This window comes from Parasteatoda tepidariorum, chromosome 7 (assembly GCF_043381705.1).
Source record: "Parasteatoda tepidariorum isolate YZ-2023 chromosome 7, CAS_Ptep_4.0, whole genome shotgun sequence".
In the NCBI taxonomy this organism is placed as follows: domain Eukaryota; kingdom Metazoa; phylum Arthropoda; class Arachnida; order Araneae; family Theridiidae; genus Parasteatoda; species Parasteatoda tepidariorum.
This window is the reverse complement of record NC_092210.1, coordinates 45,421,820-45,443,214: the sequence shown is the minus strand read 5'-3', so window position 1 is coordinate 45,443,214 and position 21,395 is coordinate 45,421,820. Positions and strand designations below refer to the sequence as shown.

Sequence of the window (21,395 nt, the reverse complement as noted above, 5' to 3'; positions counted from 1 at the left end):
TGGTATTGTAAAACTCTCATAATTTTAAGACAATTGGTCCGATCGTTTCGTGATCGGTTTCACTTTAATGGTTCAGTGAGGAGAATTACGTTAGTAACAATGCCTCACTTACCTGTCTAGAAGAAATTCAAATAGCCACCCAAATCCCCCCAACTCTGTTCTAAAAGGGGTAAAACATACAGGGGGGGAATTTGGGAGCTTTCAGTCATCATTTATATTTGCATGGTTGATGAGATTGGTTTTTCCGAAGAAACTATATATTTTTGTTGTTGTTGTTGCTATAATTATTGGTCTAATAGGTTTTCTATGACGACAATATCGACTCAGGTCTTCTGTAAACATGACATTTTTCAAGAAGAATTAAAGATCTATAAAATAAATGAGGAAAACTATTTCCCACACGAGAGAGCAATAAAAAAGCAAACAGTATTGTATCTAACTCAACTTTGAACAAATTTTCTAACCAAAGAAAACTGTAGACAGGCGATTTTCGTGTAAACAATAAAAAAGTTATTACTGTTTACAGTCATCACTTTGCTTTGTGACTTCTTTAATATCGTTCATTTGATTTAACGATTATATTAATTTTAGTTTATTTCCTCCCATATTTGCTGAAAGTAGGAAGTGTAAAAAAATGGACAAGTAAGTCGATAAGTTTTTTAATTATAAAATAATTACACATATTACTTTTTTAATTAATAGTTAGTGAAGAAAATATTATTTAAAAGAAAATTTTCATAAAAATGGTTCTAAATAACTCTTTTTTTTTCAGATTTAATTTTATGGAAACAAAAAAAAAATATTAAAATTGTTCCTAAATGAAATGTTCTCATTAGCTATTATTATTCTTGTTCATAGGTGTTAACAAATGTCTGATATTAGAGTATTAACTTTATGCTTACATCCAAGAATTATACAGCGCTAACCCTGAATCATATACATTTATATAACAAACAAGTGTTCCAAATACACAACAGTGTTTTCATCATGTTATTGTTTCAGATATGTTTTGTTCTCCTAAGATCACTTTTAATTGTTTAATGTTTGGTAATAATTTCATAAATATCTTTTATAAATACATAATTTTATTCAGTTAGAGAATAAAATTTATACACTGATAGTTGAAAAGATTAGAAAACGCTTGGTCGGATGATTGAAATACCTCCTCAAGCGATCAATGTTATACCCAGTGTTGCATATAAATTGTAGAAGGAGATTTAATTTATCAAAATGATAAAGAATCTATAAAGCCTAGCTCACATCTCGGTAGTGTACATAGAATTAAGATAAAGAGTAGGGAGCTCGATTTGATTTAGAGTACTTTGTAATCACTGTCCTTACTATATAATATTTGAATCTTTGGTAGACTGGAAGTAAATAAAATATGCACAAGGTGGATAACAAATTAATGTTAAAACGAAAAAAAAGAAGAAAAAAAACATATACTATTGAATCACTAGTGAAGACGGTGGAATGAAAAAAACAAGCAGAAAAGTTTGTTTAATTAAATTTGGAGGCTTTTCTAATAATTGTCTTTCAACTCTTTCAGTTTTCACTGGCAATGATAAAGATTGTGACATTTTCAGTTGCTTCTTTCTAAACATATTTCATTAGCATTATCTTTTTCAACTCTTATGGGAAACTAATTTGAGTTGTGATCAGTGGGTGGATTCGGCAGAAAAGAAAAAGTCCCAATGCTGGATGCAATTTACGGAACAAAATTTAAATATCAAGATGGATTAGATTTTTAAAATATTTATCAATTTGTAATTGGCAATATTTCGACGCTTAATCATAAAACTACTCCATCGAAAGCGTGCAATAACGTTTGTTTTGTTGATGACGGACCATAAAAGATTAAAAAGTTATATTTAATGACTGTTTCATTTATTTTTATGACAAAAGCTGTTCAAAATCAAACTCATTTTTCTATTAACTCCAAACAACAAGGCTATACTGCCTGTGTAACTGCTACGTAAGGCTATGCAAGTGTTTAACGATTGATTTCGAGAAAAGTGACTTGCCAACTATTTTCTTTCCATTGCTAGCATTATAAATGCTAAAATAGAATTTCAGAAAACTGATAAAACAATTTTATTTAAAAATTCTTTGAGATAGGTAGTTTAGCTTACGAAGATGCCAAATATGTAAATATCTCAATTTTGATTGATTTGTCGTTTACGGTGATTTTTCTTTTGCACTACAATATTTAATTTGATATTTTCCTTTAGGGGAGGGGGGCAGAAAAGGTACTGCACTAAAGTTTCAGTTGATAAACGCTTCTTTATTGAACTCAAAGCAAATCGTAATTTCAAAGCGATGAGACTTATATTTACGGAGTATTGCGAGAATCGTCAAGAATCTTTGGTAATCTGCAAAAGGACCTAGATAATCTTTACTAGGCACTTGTTATAATGAAAAGTGTTTTCTGCAACAACAGCGTTTCTGAATTAATAAATTAACATAATATTATTTATTTATATGTCGCTATGTTTAAGATCAAATCACTATAATCAAACACACGGCACATTTGAAAATTAGAATCAGTCATCAATCACCTTAAAAACTATAATACAACGAAATAAATGGCGTAAAATAAAATGACAAATAATGAAATTAACATATAATTTATCGTTATTTATTTATTTCTACAAAATCAAGCCAATACAATCAAACAATCAGCAAATTAGTAGAAAGAATATGAAAAACTAACGAGAATAAACGAGACACAATTTTAACGATACGGAGACAGTTAATGCAATTATTACTTACGTAAATTGAGGAAAACCCTTGATTTCGCACTCACCCTCGTTAATTTGTAGATTAGCTAGGTTATGTGCATATTAACGGCTCTCAAACTTTAGCGATAACATATGTACAGTGCGCTAAAATCAAAATGGACACCCTGAATAACTTTCACTCTAATGATCTTCTCGCTCGAGGTGGTGACCGTAAATATGATAATTAATAAATGCGATATTCCAAAATTACGAAATCAGATACTGAAACATACTTTCTCTGAATAAACATACCTTTTTCTAGACGGAAAATTTATTACTGATCCCCCCCCCCAAAAAAAAACTGAGGAGGTAGTCACAATCTGGGTAATATGGTTTCAATAGTTTGGTCAGGAGAGCGATCCAATGTTTGTAACCCTTAACGTCTGTTCTACTTTTTGCGTATTTCGTCATATCTCGAGAACTTTTCTAGCGAACTGAAAAACACTATTAAAAAAATTCATTTTTCCTAAGATACTTCCTTGCAAAGAAATAATTTTAGTAAATATATATTATTTTTTGTTATTTATTTTAATAATAGTCATAACATTTTGAATTGTGTGGTATGCAATTTTTTACATTATTTTAAAAAATGCAATTTTAAATGACAATATAAAAAATTGGAGCAGAATCGGACGAATAGTTTCTAAGAAACTGAATTTTAAGTTATTATTAAATTTAAAATTTTAATTTCTCAGTATGTATTCAACCGATTTCGCTCACATTTTGTATTTAGACGTGTAAAATTACATACTTCAAAAATTGTATCCAAAAATTATATACTTAATAATTAATTTTTTTTGACTATTATTAAATAAAATAGTAAAAAATAATCATTTACTTAAATTACTTTTTTTGCAGGTAAACGAATCTTTGGAAAACGAATTTTCTAATAGTGTGTAAAAAATTATCAAACGGCTTAAAAAGTTCTCAAGATATGAGGAACTGAGCAAAGAGTACATTAACATTAAGGGGTCCAAATTTGGATTGCTCTACTGAATAAACTATGGGGACCATATCTCCCAGATTGTGGCTACACCCTATATTTTAGGGGTCAGAAATGCAAATCAGTGGGTAAAAGGGTATCTATTCAGAGAAAATATGTTTTTGAGTCTTATTTTGTAATTTAACTTGTCCGCACTAATTAATTAATATACACCGAAGAGTCATTGCATTATGACCACCCTCTAGCTATAACAATGGGCTCACCCAGGTTTTCATTGCTTCTCGCCCAGGAACAATATTTTCATTGGCACATTAGGACCCATAATCCTCATAGAACAATCCCTGACGTCTGTAAGCTACTAAGCTACTTGAACATAGTTGCAGACCAGGTTCACTCATTCATGGCAACAGTTTTTCTTGCGGGGGATGGTGTTTACCAAAAGGATAATGCACCATGTCAAAAGGGTCGAATCGTCATAGATTAGTTAGAGGAACATTCCAGTGACGTTCAAGTCATGTTTCGGCCCCAAAATTCACCTGACCTTAATCCAATAGAGCATTCGTGGTCCTACTTGGAAAACCAAATTCGTGCTGCCACGCTACCCCCTCGCAATGTGCTGGAATAGCAGGACCAGTTAGTGAGCGCTTGGTACCAGATACCTCAGACTACCTATCAGCGCCTTGTGGAATCAATGCAACGACGGGTGCTAGCAGTTTTGAGGGATAAAGGTGGTCCTATGATCCTATTGGTTGTTCATTAGCAGGGTGGTCATAATGTAATGGCTCTTCGGTGTATTTGAGGTTACTCCTTCGAACCATTAAGATAGAGTCCTAAAAGATCCGTTCATTAGATCTGAAATTATTCAAGTTATTATTATTATTATTATTATTTTTTTTTTGGTGATTGTACAGTTAAAGTTAAGGTGAATTTTATCTCATCAAATAAATTAACCCGAAAGTTTGTTGTTGTTATTCAAGGAGCACTTCTCGAAGTTTGTTCCATGCATAAAGAGTTTGCTCTCTTTTAACTTAGATTCAAATTTAAAAATTAAAAATAATAATAAATTGCATAAAATAAATAAGTGAATCATTGAATTAATAAAAAATAAAATAATGAGAAACAATAAGATAATATATTCAATGTTAAATACTATGTATAATATATTATACAATAAGAGAAAGTCATTTAACTTTTTATTTACCAAAATCGTAGAGCTCATCACTTTAAAAAAACAAGGGGTGAAGAGAAGAAGAAGTTTAGAATGAAAATAGCGTACGTTCTGTGTTTTAGGTCTGAGAAAATTGTATTTGTTTTCTTATTTTAATTAAATTGAGAAACGTAGTTTACAAGATTTTTTTTTATTTCATATTTTTATTCTTGTGACTGTTAGAGTTTGTTTCTATTGAAAAGTGATCGAGACAATTGGCGATAAAAGAGAGATACATTTTATTCATACATTTTAGGAAATCACTGTAACTTGACACTTGTGTCCAGTGACATTGGATTGACACCAGGCGCAACGCTCTGGCTGAAAAAGGCGGCGAGGTTGCAACGGAGCCTTTTAGCGCTGTAAAACATCTAGAAATAGTAAAAAGAAATATATAAGCATCCTTGATTTTTATTTTCTAATACTTAGAGATTCTTATTTCATAAAATATTTTTTTGCAGCTATGTTCCTATTAACTTAGCTTATGATTTGTATGAATCCTCTGAAGGCAGTGACCCCAACTTAACACCTATAGTTCTTCTTCATGGACTTTCATCTGACAGAAGTACGTGGAAATATACTGCTCCAATTATTGCCGAAAAAACGAGGAGAAAGGTAAGAATATGTGAACATATTTTGTTTACTGTTGTATCAATACAAATATTTTTTTGTATCGTGTGAGCTTGTTGATTTTAGAAGTAATACACGTTTGACCCCAGTAATCGTTTCGCCTGGCTAGCAGGGCTTTGCACTCCCATTTGTGAGAATGGGAGTTGTGTCCAGCTGGCAAAATGGTTAATTAAATCTGCCGGGTCACAATGTTCTCTATGTTCCCATAACAAATTATACCTCTGGGGGTACTGAATTGGTGATTGATCGTTCTCTGGCTCAGGACAAAATTACGATCTGTGGATGAATGAATGATTGCGCCCTATAAACGTGTGTGACGTACGTATTTATAGAGTGGCTTGGGTATAGATGGTGCCACTGTAAAATAAGAGTAATTGCACCCCTTGCCCTAATGGTCTACGACAACAACAACAATCAGTATCTTTTAAAAACTTGGTTTAAAAAGGAAGAATTTTTATAAGTTCTCCATAAAATTATGAAACGTTATCCGGTGATGGTTTATGAAACAAAATTGCTTTGCTAGTAAAATTCCCATCAACTTACTATGCCATCACACGATTTACATGAAATTTACTGCTGTTTTTGATACTGACTGCTCACTAACGTTAACTTTAATTATGGATACTCTGTAGTTTTTCAGGTTTTCCGAGAAAAAAAAAATCCTTAAAATAAAATTTTCTATTGTAAATATAATTGATAATAATTGATAAATATAGCATACCGTTAGGTAAAATTTTGAGTAAATTTTTCTAAAACATGTCTGTTTAAATTCTGCAACAATAAATATTCGAATGTAGTTTTATTATAATTTCTAGATGTTAGTCTTACAGTTTCTCAATAGAATTGACTAGCATAAAGAAAAAATTTGGCTATATTTTTAAAATTCTAAAGCTTTGGGGTTTAAAAATATGATATAATCGATTATAAATAATATAGATTACAGAGAAAAGTCTCTAATAAGGCGATTTTCATTTGTAAAAGAATAATATGAGAATTCTAAGGTTTTCATACACTCTGAAATTGATTTTGTAAGGGGCCGGGATAGCCTGGTCGGTAGGGCGCTGGGCCCATGTCCGAGAGTTCGTGGGCCCAAACCCCACCGGCCGAAGACTCCCAGTGTAGTAAAGAGACTGATGCACGTTAAATCTGTCGAGTCGCAAAAGTCCTCTATGTTCCCATAACAAATCAATACCTCTGGGAGTACTGGATTGGAGATGGATCGTTCTCTGATTCAGGTCAAAATTACGATCTGTGGATGAAGGAATGGATGTATGAATGGGTCCGCCCTATAAACGGGAGAGACGTATGGTGTGGCAGAAGTCGAATTCTTGGCCATAGATGGCGCCACTAGAAAACAAGAACAATCGCACCCCCTCTGCCTAAACAGCAACAACAACAACATTGATTTTCTGAAATTCACTAAAATCTTACTTTTCTTCATTTTTTCAATAAGCTCTTGATTCAGTGATGCTATTCCTTCTCTCTATTACTATTTTATATCTCCTAAAAGTGTTCTAGGAAAATTCAGTCTAAGATAAAACGGCCAGACTAAGATAAATTTTTTATTCTTCTTCACCAGCCACCAGTTTTTGTGAACTTAAATTATTTCAAACTAAGCTATCAAGAACCACAAATGATGTATTAGAATTTTAAATTCATATGCTTAAAATTTCTAGAAGTACCAATATCACTGTAAATCACCTATCAGGAAATAATTTTTATTATAGGGCTCATACCGTATGTATTAATACAACAACTGGAGAATAATTTCCGTTATCGGTCCGATATCAAAAGCCATTCTAAGACTATTGTCTAGAAATATATAAGACTATTATCGACTTGTATTTAAGGACCAGTTTTGTATTTACATCTTTTGAACATGGAACGATATTATAATATTTTAATAATTTCTGTTTAATAATCTGTCATAAATATTTTAATAATTTCCATTTCTATATCCAGTTCCTTAAGTGATTTACACTACAAGGAAATCTACCTATAATAAATTTTTCTTTTTTGTTCATAAGGCATTTTTGTCTATTTCGCAATAGTCCAAGTACAATATAAACATTCACCTTTTGAAAAGAAATATTTTTTCTTTGTTTGTCTATTAAACTTCTGATAGTTCATATAAAATTTTGCAAAATTATACAGGATTGAAAGAAAATTTTTATTTAGGATTATTTATTATGAAATAAGAAAACCACTGCGTAAATGCTTTTTCTTGAAACTCTCAGCTGATCCAAATATCTTAAAAATTAATTAATTAATAGAACAATTAAACACACATGGGAAAAAATGCTTTTACTCATTACACAGATTTCGGGGGAAATACGGTGTGAATTGTCTAAGCGATGTAAAGGGGCTTAAAATGTATTCTTATTCATGACATTGCAGGATTTTGAAAAATCGATCGCTAAAGCTGGATTTCAGCTATCGGCTACATTTTAGAGTGGGCTTAGAAGATACAATGTGCATTCCGATTAAGCACTTCTCTTTACAGCATCAATGGAAATGATTTTCACCTTGGTCAAGACAGCAAGTTTCCTGTCAAAATTTATGTTTAATGTTGCAAGAGTAAGAAATTAGATTGATAAAGCTACATTTGAACTATTTGCGATATTTTAGAGTGGTGTTCAGAAAATGTGATGTGCAATTCAACTAAAAACTTAGTCTTTACCGAATTACTGGAAATGATAACCACAAAAAAATTCACCTAGAGTCGTTGTGCTAGGGATACAGCGTTCGCCTTCCAACCGGTGATGGTGAGGTGAACCGGGTTCGAATCCCGGCATTGGCTGGTCGATATGAATTCCGCACCTGGGTCATACCGAGTGCAAGCTGGCATAAAGTATCCTCAGTGTATCATGTGTTAGAGACCCCTGACCGTCTGGTTAACCACGGGAGGTTTTTCTCTCCATGCAACGCAAATGTTGGTTAGTTCCATCAATAACTCCTCCACGAAGCCAAATTTTTCATAATACTTGATCTAGGAGTTCCCTAGTCTTCTATATTAGATTCAAAATTACATGTCTACGGAGTTGAACATTGGTAGTCGTAAACTCAGAATTGGGTCAGCTGTTCAACTGCTGTTATAAAATAAAAGACTTACTTTGGTCAAAATGACAAGTTCTGATAGCAGAAAATCGAATTACCAAGAGCCCTGCATTGTTTTGATTTTATTGTAAAAGTAGCACTAGAGTTATATTAACGGCTATCCGTCCATGAGATTTTAAAACAACTAATTATTAATGATTTTAAAGAAAAGCGTTCATTATTTTACCTTTTAGGTTCTATTTAGCGGCTATAAGATACCAGGTTAATCGACCAATTTTAAATAGGGTCTACATTGGATAAATAACGTCTTTAAAATACCGAGTGAAACTTATAATTCTATATATGGCCTATATTGGTTGAGTAACTGCTATAAAATATCGGGTCAATTACAAAATTCCAAATAGGGTCTATATTGGCTGAATAACTGCTAAAAATATTGGATGAATCGATTTATTCTATATAGGGCCCACATTGATTATATAACGGCTTTAAAATATAGGGTGAATCGTACAATGTTATCTATGGTCTATATTGGCTGAATAACGGCTATAAAACATCGATTGAGTCTGACACTGCTATATCGATATAGGTTGAATAACGGCTTTAAAATATGTGGTGAACTTTACAAATTTGCATAGGGCCGATAATGGGTAAATAAGAGAAATTAAATATCGGGTGAATTTGGTAAACATTGGCTAAATAGTAGCTATAAAATATCGGGTGGATCGAACATTTCTATATTGGCAGAAAATGGCCCTTTAAAACCTTGTTGAGCCAAGATTGGTGAATATTGGCCCAATGAGTTCCCAAGTTATTTTGCTCCTAGGGAAGTTTGTCCCACTGGAATTAAATAGCATTAGGATTGGAATTAGGATTTATTTAAACCATTACAGTAATTAAAGGTCTAAAGAAATGTTGCATGCAATAATTGTGTCTAAAAAATATAAAATATCTATTTTATAATATCTAGAATTCTTATTTATCACTGATAAGTAAGAATTCTAGATCAAAATTGTTACATGACTTTAGTTTGTCTGAACTGTCACTAACTGTCTGAAAGAAAATCTATTAAAAGATTTTTTTCGTTGCAATTCAAAATTTTAATAAATGCTTTATAAATTTTTTTTTATCCATTGGCAAAATGGGTCTTGGTTTGGATTTAGTGGTGTCCTCACTTTTCAACTAGTAAACAGTGCGCATGCGTTGCTATCGCAACCGCTGCTGTTTGATAATGTTTTTAGAATTCGTTTTTTCACTTTTAATTTTGTTATGCATTAGAGTTGGTGAGTTTATTTTTGAGATATGGACCAGAGAGATCGCATAAATACTTCTTAAATTGTGAATAAAGGAGAATTTCATCATTTGAACGATATTTTTGTTTTTATTGTTATAATTAAGGATCAGAAATTCTAAGCTACAGTTTAAACTGGATCGTTTTCAATACTAATTCAGGTGAATATCACAATTAAAGAGGATCCAAACTGATTGACATGGTCCCAAAAGTTAGAGTGGAAACAAGAAAAAAAGGATGCCAAGGCCTAAACTTACCGAGTCTGAAAAGCTAAAGCGAAAGAACGTAGACGGGAATACCTTAAGTGTTACACACGAACGGAAAAACGAAAGGATTCCGTTCGCAAACGCAAGCATGGAGCTCGACCCTCACAATACCAAAGTGGTTGAGAGAATTGAACTCTACTGAAGAGCGAATGGTGACTCTCCGAACCCCTTTCATGCAAATACGAGAACTGGGTGTTTAACACCAGTTAGGGATAAAAGGATACATTGTCAATTTACCCAATAACTTGCGCAAGACCGTAAACGCAATATAACCACGCAATATAAACGATTCATTCACTATTCATGTAAAATTGAAAAAAAAGGCCAAGCTTTCAAATCATATTTCGTGAATGAAGTTGTGAATCCAAAACGGGTATATGATGCAGCGTACAATCTCCATCAAACACCATTGTACCAATCCGAAAATGTTAATATTGATCACGATTGGCTGCTCAATGTCTATTCAGTCATCAAAAGAATTTACGCAGAATGTGTCTGAGCTGTATTTAAATATGTCTGTGAAATTGCGTACCGAGCAGTTCAGGATTAACAGTTAAAGATGTCCAAGATGAAAACACAATAAAGTTTCTTTTCCAAAAAAAAATTAGACAACAATTATTTTACCAATGGGAAACCAATGGATCTCTTCATTTTGTAGTGAATCGTATTTTATATTATTTTTTTTTTTGTTTTCCTTTTTTTTCAAATTACACCTCTTCTAAGTTTTCTTTTTTAACAGGGGCATCTGTCGAAACACTAGAAAGACTGAACATCGCTGCATGCCGATTGCTGCACGTAAAAAAGTGGCCAATGAGGCATTTCAAGATTTTTTACGTGCAGTAGTCGGTAGGCAGCAATGTTCAGTCTTTCTAGTGTTTCGACAGATGCCGCTGTTAAAAAAGAAAACTGACTGCACAATGAATTCTATTTTTGTTTTTATGCGATATTGACGGTTAGCACTCAGGAGAAGAACTTGCTAAAATATGTCTGAATGTAAAGGGTATTTAAAGTGATTTCTTCGAAAATTTTCTGCCAAACAGAAACGTGTACTTCTAAAGCTTGATAGCTTGATCAACAGCAAAATAGATGTTTAAGCATAAAATTCTATAGGGTTCATTAAACTTCCGATATTTGCCACAACTATAGAATGTCGAAAGCTCCTTCGATTGCCAATCAATTTTAAAGAATACATTTTTATGGCATTCCATTTATCACAATCTTTTTCGTATGCCCCGTGTACCGATATTGCTTCAAATCTATATTATCTTTGTTTATATTACTGCACATTTTATTTTAGGTCTATGCATATGATGCCAGAAACTACGGTGACAGTGATTATACTGATGAATTTAGTTTCGCCTTAAATGTGAAGGATCATTTTCATTTTATGAATGTAGTAAATTTGAAGAAAGCTGTATTATTTGGACACAGTATGGGTGCCTTCACTGCAGCTAATGCAGCCATTCAGAAGGTAAAGATTCATTACATTTACATTAACAGTGTGGATCATGACACATGTCCTTTAGAGGAAAATATCTGTTTCTTGTATATTTATGGCTGAAATCAATGAATTTCTCAATAGTTTTATTTACAATGCATATCCTCCCCCATATCCACCTTTAAGCGTAATATGTATTTTAACTGCTCTCAAAACCATTTAAATTAGAGAAGAATAAATGACTAAGAAGCTTTCACTGAAGCTTCGGAAGTTAAAGTTTTATCTACAATAATCTATCCTGTAATATTTTATTGCAAGTAAAGAAATATTTCCTACGAAAAACTTGATCTCTTTTAGAAGAAGAATGATGTTTTATGTAATTTTTAACTTTCCCTCGTCGTGATAGATAAGAATGAACTTCATCGAAAATTTAGTTTCAAACACATTTGGAGCGAAAACCAACTCCCATGTGTCTTGGAAATTGCTAGGGAAATCCGGACCCCAGAGCATATGACCACCCCTGACCACCAGGCATAATTTAAACTGTCTACCCAAGCTGAGTAACACTCTTTAACATCTAGCTAAAGTTTTGTACTCTCGGTGCCTACGTACAATATTCATATTGTATTTCGTCTTTGGAGAGTTAGGATGGAAATTTATTAATTGGCTTGCTACCTTTTACTGCTATGTCACTTAAAACTTTTTTCAATATGTTTAGTTCTTTCTAAAATCACAATACTGTTTTTCAAACAACTGCATCAGACTTAAGAAAAATAATTGCAAAAATATTAAATATATTTAGAAAATTCATCGCAAACGAGGTGAGGATTGCATCAAGTTATTCCTTGTAAAGAATAATGTGAAAATAAAAACTTTTTAGTGAGTAGAGGAGTTATTATTAAATTACAAGGCTACGCATTGAACATAAGAAGTCGTAAACCCAAAATTAGGTCGGCTGTTCAACGATAGTTATACAATAAAATATGTCGGATTTCTTTTTAAGTTTTTGAAGACTGTATATTTTTGTCAAGAGAACGTCGTGAGCAGTGTTTTTAAAGTCACTTATTCACTAACACTAAGAGTTCATTCATTGTTTCATTTCAATCTTCCTTAAAGACGTTATGTTAAAAAAAATTGAGTTACTCTTAAAACGCTTGAATATGTGTTTCGTGATTCTAAAAAGTCATTGTGTTTTAGATACCATTGTAAAGAATCTATGTCAGATCATTGAGAACAGTTCTTTAAAATATTTTTTATTATTCGTCCATTTTTGGTTTGCTCATGTTAATGCTCTAAACTATGCCACGAAGCTGGAATTAAATTTTGTTTCTTAAATGCTTTACAGACAAATTTTTATTCTAAGTCGTCTAAAGCACCTTTGAAATCAATGTATAGTAATTAGCCATAAGTGTTGTTTTGTCTTAGATATTTGCATGTAGATCGCTATCAATTCCAAAATAATAATCTAGCTTCTTGTCGCATATTTTTTCTAATAGTTTCTCCAATCGATATACTTTATTAACCTTAACCTTAAACTCTATAGGATGTCTACCTCTATAGAATTGAAATCGACATGAGGACCTCGATAGGATTAAAATCGGCACGATAATCAACGAGGCTCTGGGTGATCCCTCCGCCATGAATTATGATAGATTTATGTTCATATAGAATTTAGAAAGTCTTATTTTTCATCTGTGTATCTGATGTATTTCAATGTGATATTAAATTACAAAACTCACATCTTCTAGTCCATTAAAATAACTCATAACTTTCCTGGTAATTAAGTTACCGTAAAGTTTTGTAAAGTTGGATGCCTAATTGGTATCTTGTACTTGATTCCCAGCAGCCAAAAAGATAAATCATTTTTAAAACGCCGATTGCACTTCAAATAACCCAAAATCCCATAGTCAATCAGTATGCAATTATTTATTATTATTAAACAAATGCCAGACATTGACTATTAGGTCATCAGGCTTCTAGCTCTTCAGTACTTCCTAACAATACAGTCAAAGTCTTTTAGTGAAGAGCACGTGACCAAAATAGCAACAGTCAAGGCTATATATATATATCTGGATNTATATATAGTTAGCATGACGATTACTTTCAGGATTACTTTATCCGTGGAAATCGTGTCATCCAGTTTCCCAGGCAATCTATTGTTTATTGTATGAGTATCATCAGCTTTAAAAAGATTTTGAATTTTAATATTTATTGTTTATAATGGTTTTAAAATAAATTCTTCATAATTTTGTTTTCAGCCAACCAGAGTATCAATGGTAATAACCGAAGACACGTATCTAAACCCTACTAATAGAAAACATTCTGCCTTCATATGCAGAGAATATTTACGGGAACTCTCAAAAGCAATTTCAGAGATTCCTAGCTATATGAATGAAGCGGAAGCGAGGAGGAAAATAGTTGATGATATGTTCGAAGAATTATCGGAAGCAAATGTAAGTAGTTATTGGTTTTATTTATTAACGATGAACAAAAAAAGTATTTCACATTAAAATCGGATAACAGTTTTCCAAAATATAATTCTGAATTGACTTTGACTCCACATAGTTAGCATTTGTGATGAAGAACAAGAGGGGCGATATTGACAGCGTTTATTACGTCAATTAAAAGAAAATTGGTCGTACGGAAATCAATTTATAATTTTCAAAATGTACTTTACAATTTACATTTCTCTCTATATAAATGGAACTATTGACGAAAGACAAGGTGGGTGGAATTGATTGCACTTATTAATGACCAATAAAAAAAAAATTAGTTCCTATTAAAATCTGTTTTCAATTAGCAAAATTTAAGTCAAAATTCACATTTCATCCTAAAAGCGGGTCGAAAAACGAGATAGGTGGTATTGATAGTACTTATTATCGATGAATACAAATAAATAAATTAATCAGGTCGCATTAAAATCAGTTTAGAGTTTTCCGAAATGCACTCTAGAATAGATATTTTTTCCAATTGAGTTAACAGTTAGTTCGGGTAACAATTTCTGTAGATGCCCCTTTCAGACTTCACAGGTAAATCATAAAGAATTCAATCCCAAAATCATAAAAACTTATACATAATATGTGCGCAATATGTTATTTAAGAGAGGAAGGAAAACATAAACGTTATTATAATTTGCTGATTGGTCATCATGGTCAACCGAAGCAAAAATGAAGAAAAAATAACAGCTCATTAGTAGGGTCATGTTATAGGTGGTTTCAAAGGAGAAGCGGGCGCCTTTCAGATTTAATTGGCAAATAATTTGATTTATGATTGTTTATCCACAATCTTTTCAAATGCGGAATATCGATATCGATTATTGATATCGATAATGATTCATTAGATTTTTTTATAGTGCATTTGATTTTTTTCAGCTAAATATTATTTTTCAACCTCTATAATATAAGTTTTGGGCCGGGATAGCCTGGTCGGTAGGGCGCTGGGCCCATGTCCGAGAGTTCATGGGTTCGAACACCGACGGCCAAGACTCCCCCTGTAGTTGGTGACTGATTAACGTTAAAATTCTGTCGAGTTGCAAAGTCCTCCATGTTCCCATAACAAATCAATACCTCTGGGGGTACTGGATTAGAGATCGATCGTCCTCTAATTCAGATCAAAATTATGATATGTGGATGAATGAATGGATATATGAATGGGTCCGCTTTATAAACAGGTGTGACGCATGATGTGGCAGAAGTCGAATTCTTGGCCATAGATGGCGCCACTGAAAAACAAAAATTGCACACTATGCCTTAAATTTGCTCGCTTTCACCAAGCAGGCTTGCCCATGAGGCAAGTGGCATAAGAACCAACCAATAAGTTTTTGTACTAGTAATTTTGAATATTATTTTAAACACTCAAGTGATAGAAACTAAAACTAAACTAATTTTTCTTAAAAAAACTCTCGTTTACTAGACACTCTGTATGCATTTTAAAACTTGTTGTTTATACTTTCATCAGTAATTGAGAGTAATCATAAGGTTCCTCTGGATCTTACAAATTTTTAGCATAAGTAGTAATTCCCTGTTTAATGAAGCCATTTCAACATTTAGAAGTCAGGCAACTCGAAATTCCCATACATATCGATGGTTCCAAACTAAAACGACACATCTGCAGGCATAATACGTTTGCAGATGCGTCGTTTTAGTTTTGAACCAGCGATATATATTTCCTAGAAAAAGAAATGAGTAGTGATCGTCGCAAATGTTTTTGAAAAAATATCGTCGTCTGTTTTATTCCCTTCTCCACGTTTTGCAATTTGTATGACCCATAGAATTTCTATGTGTAATAATTTTAATCTTTTTCTTCAAATATAATTTAAGGATATCTAAATAATTGTCATCTTTCTTTCCTTTTTCGCTTAATCAAAGAAAAAGTTCTTACCAAAAGAGATCTCGTACAAAATACTCTTTCCTATCAAAAGAGATGCTGACGGCAGATACAGGGCTAAATATAATGAGCAGTCTCTCGACCGAAACTTTAGTGACCCTAGTTTTCTGCATCCAGAACCTGTTGGTTTATATGAAGGGCCTGCTGTATTTTTTTGGGGTACCAAATCTAATATGGACATGTAAGTAAAATATACTTTTTTTAGATTCTGTCACAAATGTTGAAATTTTTTGTTACAATCTAGCTACTATCTCGGACCTTACAGCTTAAAAGGTCTCTTTCCACTACAGCTTGGATTTTAGGCTAAGTATTTGATTATCCTTTTCTCGACGTTATCTTTTTTTAATAAAAATTTTGATTGAAGATTGATTGATTGATATACATTTTTGATGAAAAGCCATGTTTTGGCAACCACGCCTAAAGCAAGGTAAAATAAAAATAACTAGATGAGATTCTAACCACTCCATTAAAATCAAATCAACTAAATCAACTATCAATTCAATGAAAAGAACTCCCCTCGCCATTCATCTGGATCAGTGGCGGTGGCTATGGTTGTTCAGCTATTTTAAGTAGGCCTTTTTGAAATGCGCTATTTCTTGCTTCCATAGCAACAGGAGGCGACGGGACTTCTTTCTATAGACAAACTATAGGTATAAACTAGTTCAAAATCAGGATGTCTATGTTAAAATTAAAGTTAAATTGTTATATGAAATTTATATTATAGTCTGAATGTAAAATTTAAATAAAAGGAAAATATCCCGGGTCCTTGAATTAAAGTATTAGATTTGGAGGAGGAAACTCTCCAAATTTAGTAGATAAATGAGAAAATTTACACTTAAAGTATTCACATGTCATGAGTTTAAATTTCGGACACTGACATTACATATGTTTAACCATTAATGTTAAGTGGCATGAGGGACAAGTTGGTGCTGATTCATTAAGAAATGGGAGGTTATGTGTAATGTGTTATGTGTGACCAATACGTAATCTATTTATGACGACTTCTAGCTTTTTGCTACAGTTTAAAGATTTGTACGGTAGTACGATACTGAAAGAAAACACAAATAATCAAGATCAAAAGGATAAAACTTCTTTGAAAAAACTTCTTTGAAAAAAACGCGCTAAAAAGCAGCAGAAATTTCAGAAAAAAGTATCAATACAAGAAACAAATGAAATAAAATAAAAATATGACGACCGAAGCCGACGTCTTCAGGGGGTACCGGCCCCGGTAGCCATTAAAAACAAAACCATTTCTATTTGAGGGAGAAGCAAAAGCTTAAAATATCTCCCTCAGTACCCCGATGGTTTTGTATAGAGGTCCAGGAAAAACAAGATACATTCAAAAGAATAAACAAATTACGAAAAGAAAATCAATAAAAATCATCAGAAAATTAAAAACTCACAGTCACAGGTCAAGAATCAACTTCAAAAGCGGAGGAAAAGAAAACACTAAAAACTGAAAAACAACGCCCCCTATAATAATGCGCAGTAAAAGTTTAAAAATGATATGAAAAGGTCAGGAGAAGGAGATACGTAGATAAATTAATAGAATGCTTAACTGGGGCTGCTCAGTTAAGACTAGAATTGCGCCCTGTTAAAAGAAAAAATATATAAAAACTTAAAAACCATCAATCATTTTTTTAATTAAAAAATTAACATTACAAAAATTAAAAGGAAAATCATTTTTACTCAAATTATTTAAAAAATTATCCACAGCTTCCCGAAAACTTTCAACATTATTACAAATTTTCTTGATCCTAACTAATTGCGAAAAAACAAGATTTTTGAATATTTTACTACACAAATTAGTTTTAAAGTTGCAGAAAAAAATAACATTAAAATTAAAGGCTTTTCTTTTATCAAACACACCAATTTTAATAAAATTGTTAACAATATCAATTTTAAAATCTAAATATTCAATATTAAAGCAATTTTCATTAGTTTTTTTCAGGACCAAATCACCAGGATAAATTGTATAAATAAAATTATAATCGTCACAATTAAACAAAATCAAATCATCAATGTATCGGAAAGCATTAAGTACTTTATGTTCAAGAAATTTAGCCTCAAAAAAGTGCAAAAAAATGTTGGCAAAAGCCCCAGAAAAGGAATTACCTTGTGGAATTCCAATAATTTGTTTATAAAAATCTAAACCATTAAAAAGAACATTCTCAAAAAGATTAAACTTGCATAAATCTAACCAGTTAAACCTATCAATTTTTTCATCAAATAAATACTTGTCATAAATACCTTCACAAATCTCAATAATTTTTTCATGTGGTATGCTGGTATACAAATTTTCAAAATCAAAAGTGTTAATGCTGGAAATATCATTACTTTTAATAAAATCCAAAACTTCAACATTACTTTCAATAATAATATTTTTCTCTTTTTTAATTTTAAGCAAAATAATTTTTAAAAAACAAAAAAACCTTTTACTAATATCAGAATTATAACTATTAGTACCACATGCTATAAACCTAAATTTAATCGGATTTTTATGAAATTTAACTATTGGAAATAAATATGGAAATGTAATCCTATTTAATTTAAATTTTAATTTTTTACTAAATGCAATAATTCTTTTTTCAATAACTTTTTTATCTTCTTTTAACTTTAAATAGGTATTATTTGCATTATATTCCCCAATAATCAATTTTTTAAAAAAATATTTACACATAATACAGAAATTATTTGAAGCTTTATCTACAACAGTAACAATGAATTTATCCTTAAGATTTTTAATTTTTCTAGATAAATCATAATCAATAAAAGTACCTTTAGGAAATGAACTAAAACTGGTATTAAATAAATTAAATCTAACCCTTTCAATAATTTTAGCTTTCCACTCAGAAAAACCTTCAACAGGCCAATGATATTTTCTGGAAATTTTTGCAATAAAAAAATCTAGATCTTTTTTAATGGATAAAATAAAATCTTCTTTTTTCATCTTAACTCTGGTTCTAAATTTTGAACCCTTACTTAAAATGCTAATTAGATCCTGATCACCCACAATTTCCAAATTTCCGGTAATAACATGTCCATAATCATTATCAATAAATTTTGAAAAACCCTCCTCATTACAATAACAATCAGATTTAGAAATACAATTAAGATTTCGACTTAAAAAATTATAATTACACACCTTTTTCCTAAGTGTAGAAGAATATTTAAAAGCAGCAGTAACTCTAATTTGTTCTAAAGGAAAGAAATCAGAAAGACCATGAATAATCTGTGGTAACTTAGCATTTTCAAAATTCTTATCATGAAAATTAATCGTACAAAAAACCCTTTCGACTTTAGAAACATTATTAAAAAGCAAATCAGTTTTATTAACACCAATTTTTGATTTAATTAAATCCAAAACTATAAATTTAACAAGTTCAGTATCAAATTTAATTTTAGAACCAAATTTAATAAGGAAATTTTTTAAAATTTTATTTTTAAAACCAAAAATATATTTCCTAATAGTGAAAATATTATTCAAATTAACAGGTAAGTTACAAAAATTCGAAAACTCATCAAACTCAATAAATTTACCCTTACCTTTTCCACCTCCCCTTTTACTTCTAAATTTTGAATCACAAACACCAGGAAAATCAAAAACTTTTAATTTATTATAAATACAAAAATCTTCAGTATTAACAGTACCTTCCCCATTAAATTTACTATTTAATCCATAAGGAAAAAGAGTCTTAAGACTACCAATGTAAATATTTTCTAAATCAAGTCTTTTATCTAAATTTTCCATAAAATCCAAAATAAAAAGAGTAACATTATTAAAATCATGAAATTGAAAATGTAAAATTTCATAATCCGTGGAACAATTACTATTATTAAATTTTTTTTTTTTTTTTTTTTTTTAAGGAGAAATTTTTTTTTAAAGATAATTTTAAAGGAGAGACAATTAACTGAATAGTTAATTATCAGTTTGATATAAAAAGATATTTAATTATTTTTCATATTAAAATGTGGTTGGTAACATCACTTAATTTTTTAATTTAAAAAAAAAAACTTTTCTAGAGAAAACCTTAAAAGGAATACTATACATTACTTTTAAAAATCAAAAATGGTTATAATTTGTCATTTAGACTTGAAATAAAGACTAATAATTAGTTTCTCCATAACTGATTATGCTGCTATTTTTAGGGTACTTTTTTGTACTAAGTCAATACTAATTTGCCTAAGCCACCAAACAAAGGAGATACTTCAACTTCACCAGGACAAGTGCTTTTATAAGTAAAATCGCTATAATGTGTCACCTTAAATTGTTGTTTTTCCTTTCTTGTTTTTCTATATTAGCATTTTGATAACATATTTTTCTTAAAGTTCTCCGGAAAACAGATTTTGAAATCGAGTGTGACATCATTCATATTCATCACCTTTACAGCTCATAATTACTTTTATCACTCTTTATTTTTTGCATATACCATCAAAAGAACTATTCTCTGAATATGAATATTTTACACTGAGTATGAATATTTTACTGAGGATATGAATTTTTTACATCCTAACTATGTATCTACGTGAGCTAAACTTAAAATGCAAAAAATCTCAATTTTGAAGAATAGTAGAAATAACTGTTTTTCAGACTCATTTATTGAATCATTCAGTTACCAATTTCGGATAGGCATTTTAATACTGTACATTTTTTGTGTTTATATATTTAATAATTAGAAAGTTATTTTTATTATTATTTAAATTTAAAATAAAAATTGATTTTGCTGATTTTGAATTATTGCTTTAATGTAAATTATTAAAAAACAAAAGTTATTTGTCAAAAATCTAAAAACCGACAAATGAATATTAGTAAACAATCCTCAAAACAATTGCTGTTTACAGAATTGTATTGATCTTATTTTGAGGAAAAAAATTCTAATAGTTATATTTTTAATATGTTTTTAGGAAGATTCTTAGAATGTAGCTTGTAATTAATTTACAACTTGATCCCCAATTTCTGAATTTTTTAGTTCCACTAATGTTTGTATTTTTAATATGTTTTTAGGATGAGTCATGTGCCTGAAATTAAAAAATATTTTCCAAATGCTGAATTCATTGAATTTGAAAACGGTTATCATAATCTACATGGGCAGTTCGTGGAAAAATCGGTCGATACAGTTGTACAAGTTTTGGATAAATACAATATTTCTTGATCCAATATGAAAATTACTATGAATAAAGTTATGTTATGGAATATTTAGTTAGTCTGCTTCATATTTTACACAATTATAATTTTTGAAATGTAAACTGCATTACGTTAAAATAGTGATCATGGGGCAGGCTCAGTTGTCAGCTTGCGAAATGCGAAATGGGTCATATTTGATAGTTAGCAACTTTATGACTTATAGACATTTGTTTCTAAACAGGAAATTAATATATGTAATGTTTTAAATTATT

At 30.9% G+C, this 21,395-nt stretch overlaps 2 protein-coding genes across 4 annotated transcripts in view; one reads left to right on the top strand and one right to left on the bottom strand.

Moving 5' to 3' along the window:
* Positions 1 to 233, bottom strand: part of LOC107451273 (ferredoxin-2, mitochondrial) — a 43,245-nt gene extending 43,012 nt beyond the window's left edge. Inside the window, exon 1 of one of the 2 annotated variants that reach the window (XM_071183364.1) lies at positions 113 to 233. The gene's annotated coding sequence lies outside the window, so the exon portion shown is untranslated. The remainder of the gene's footprint in view (positions 1 to 112) is intronic. The other variant, XM_071183365.1, reaches the window with a different exon arrangement.
* A 253-nt stretch (positions 234 to 486) lies between these two features.
* LOC107451268 (sn-1-specific diacylglycerol lipase ABHD11) lies at positions 487 to 21,194 on the top strand. 2 transcript variants are annotated; one of them, XM_016067313.3, is made up of 6 exons: positions 487 to 642; positions 5,392 to 5,545; positions 11,472 to 11,645; positions 13,871 to 14,065; positions 15,980 to 16,179; positions 21,004 to 21,194. In XM_016067313.3, the coding sequence occupies exons 1-6, from the start codon at positions 635 to 637 to the stop codon at positions 21,149 to 21,151; spliced, it is 879 nt and encodes a 292-aa protein (XP_015922799.1). In that variant the 5' UTR covers positions 487 to 634; the 3' UTR covers positions 21,152 to 21,194. The 2 variants fall into 2 exon arrangements, with proteins under 2 accessions (XP_015922799.1, XP_042902278.1); XM_043046344.2 differs by lacking the exon at positions 487 to 642 and adding an exon at positions 1,946 to 2,147.
* The last annotated feature ends 201 nt before the right edge of the window (positions 21,195 to 21,395 follow it).

What these genes read in the sequence shown, in the direction of transcription:
- LOC107451268 (XM_043046344.2), top strand. An exon ending in AAGAATTATCGGAAGCAAAT is followed by an intron (nt 14,066 to 15,979) that starts GTAAGTAGTTAT and finishes GCTTAATCAAAG; the next exon opens with AAAAAGTTCTTACCAAAAGA. An exon ending in ACCAAATCTAATATGGACAT is followed by an intron (nt 16,180 to 21,003) that starts GTAAGTAAAATA and finishes ATATGTTTTTAG; the next exon opens with GATGAGTCATGTGCCTGAAA.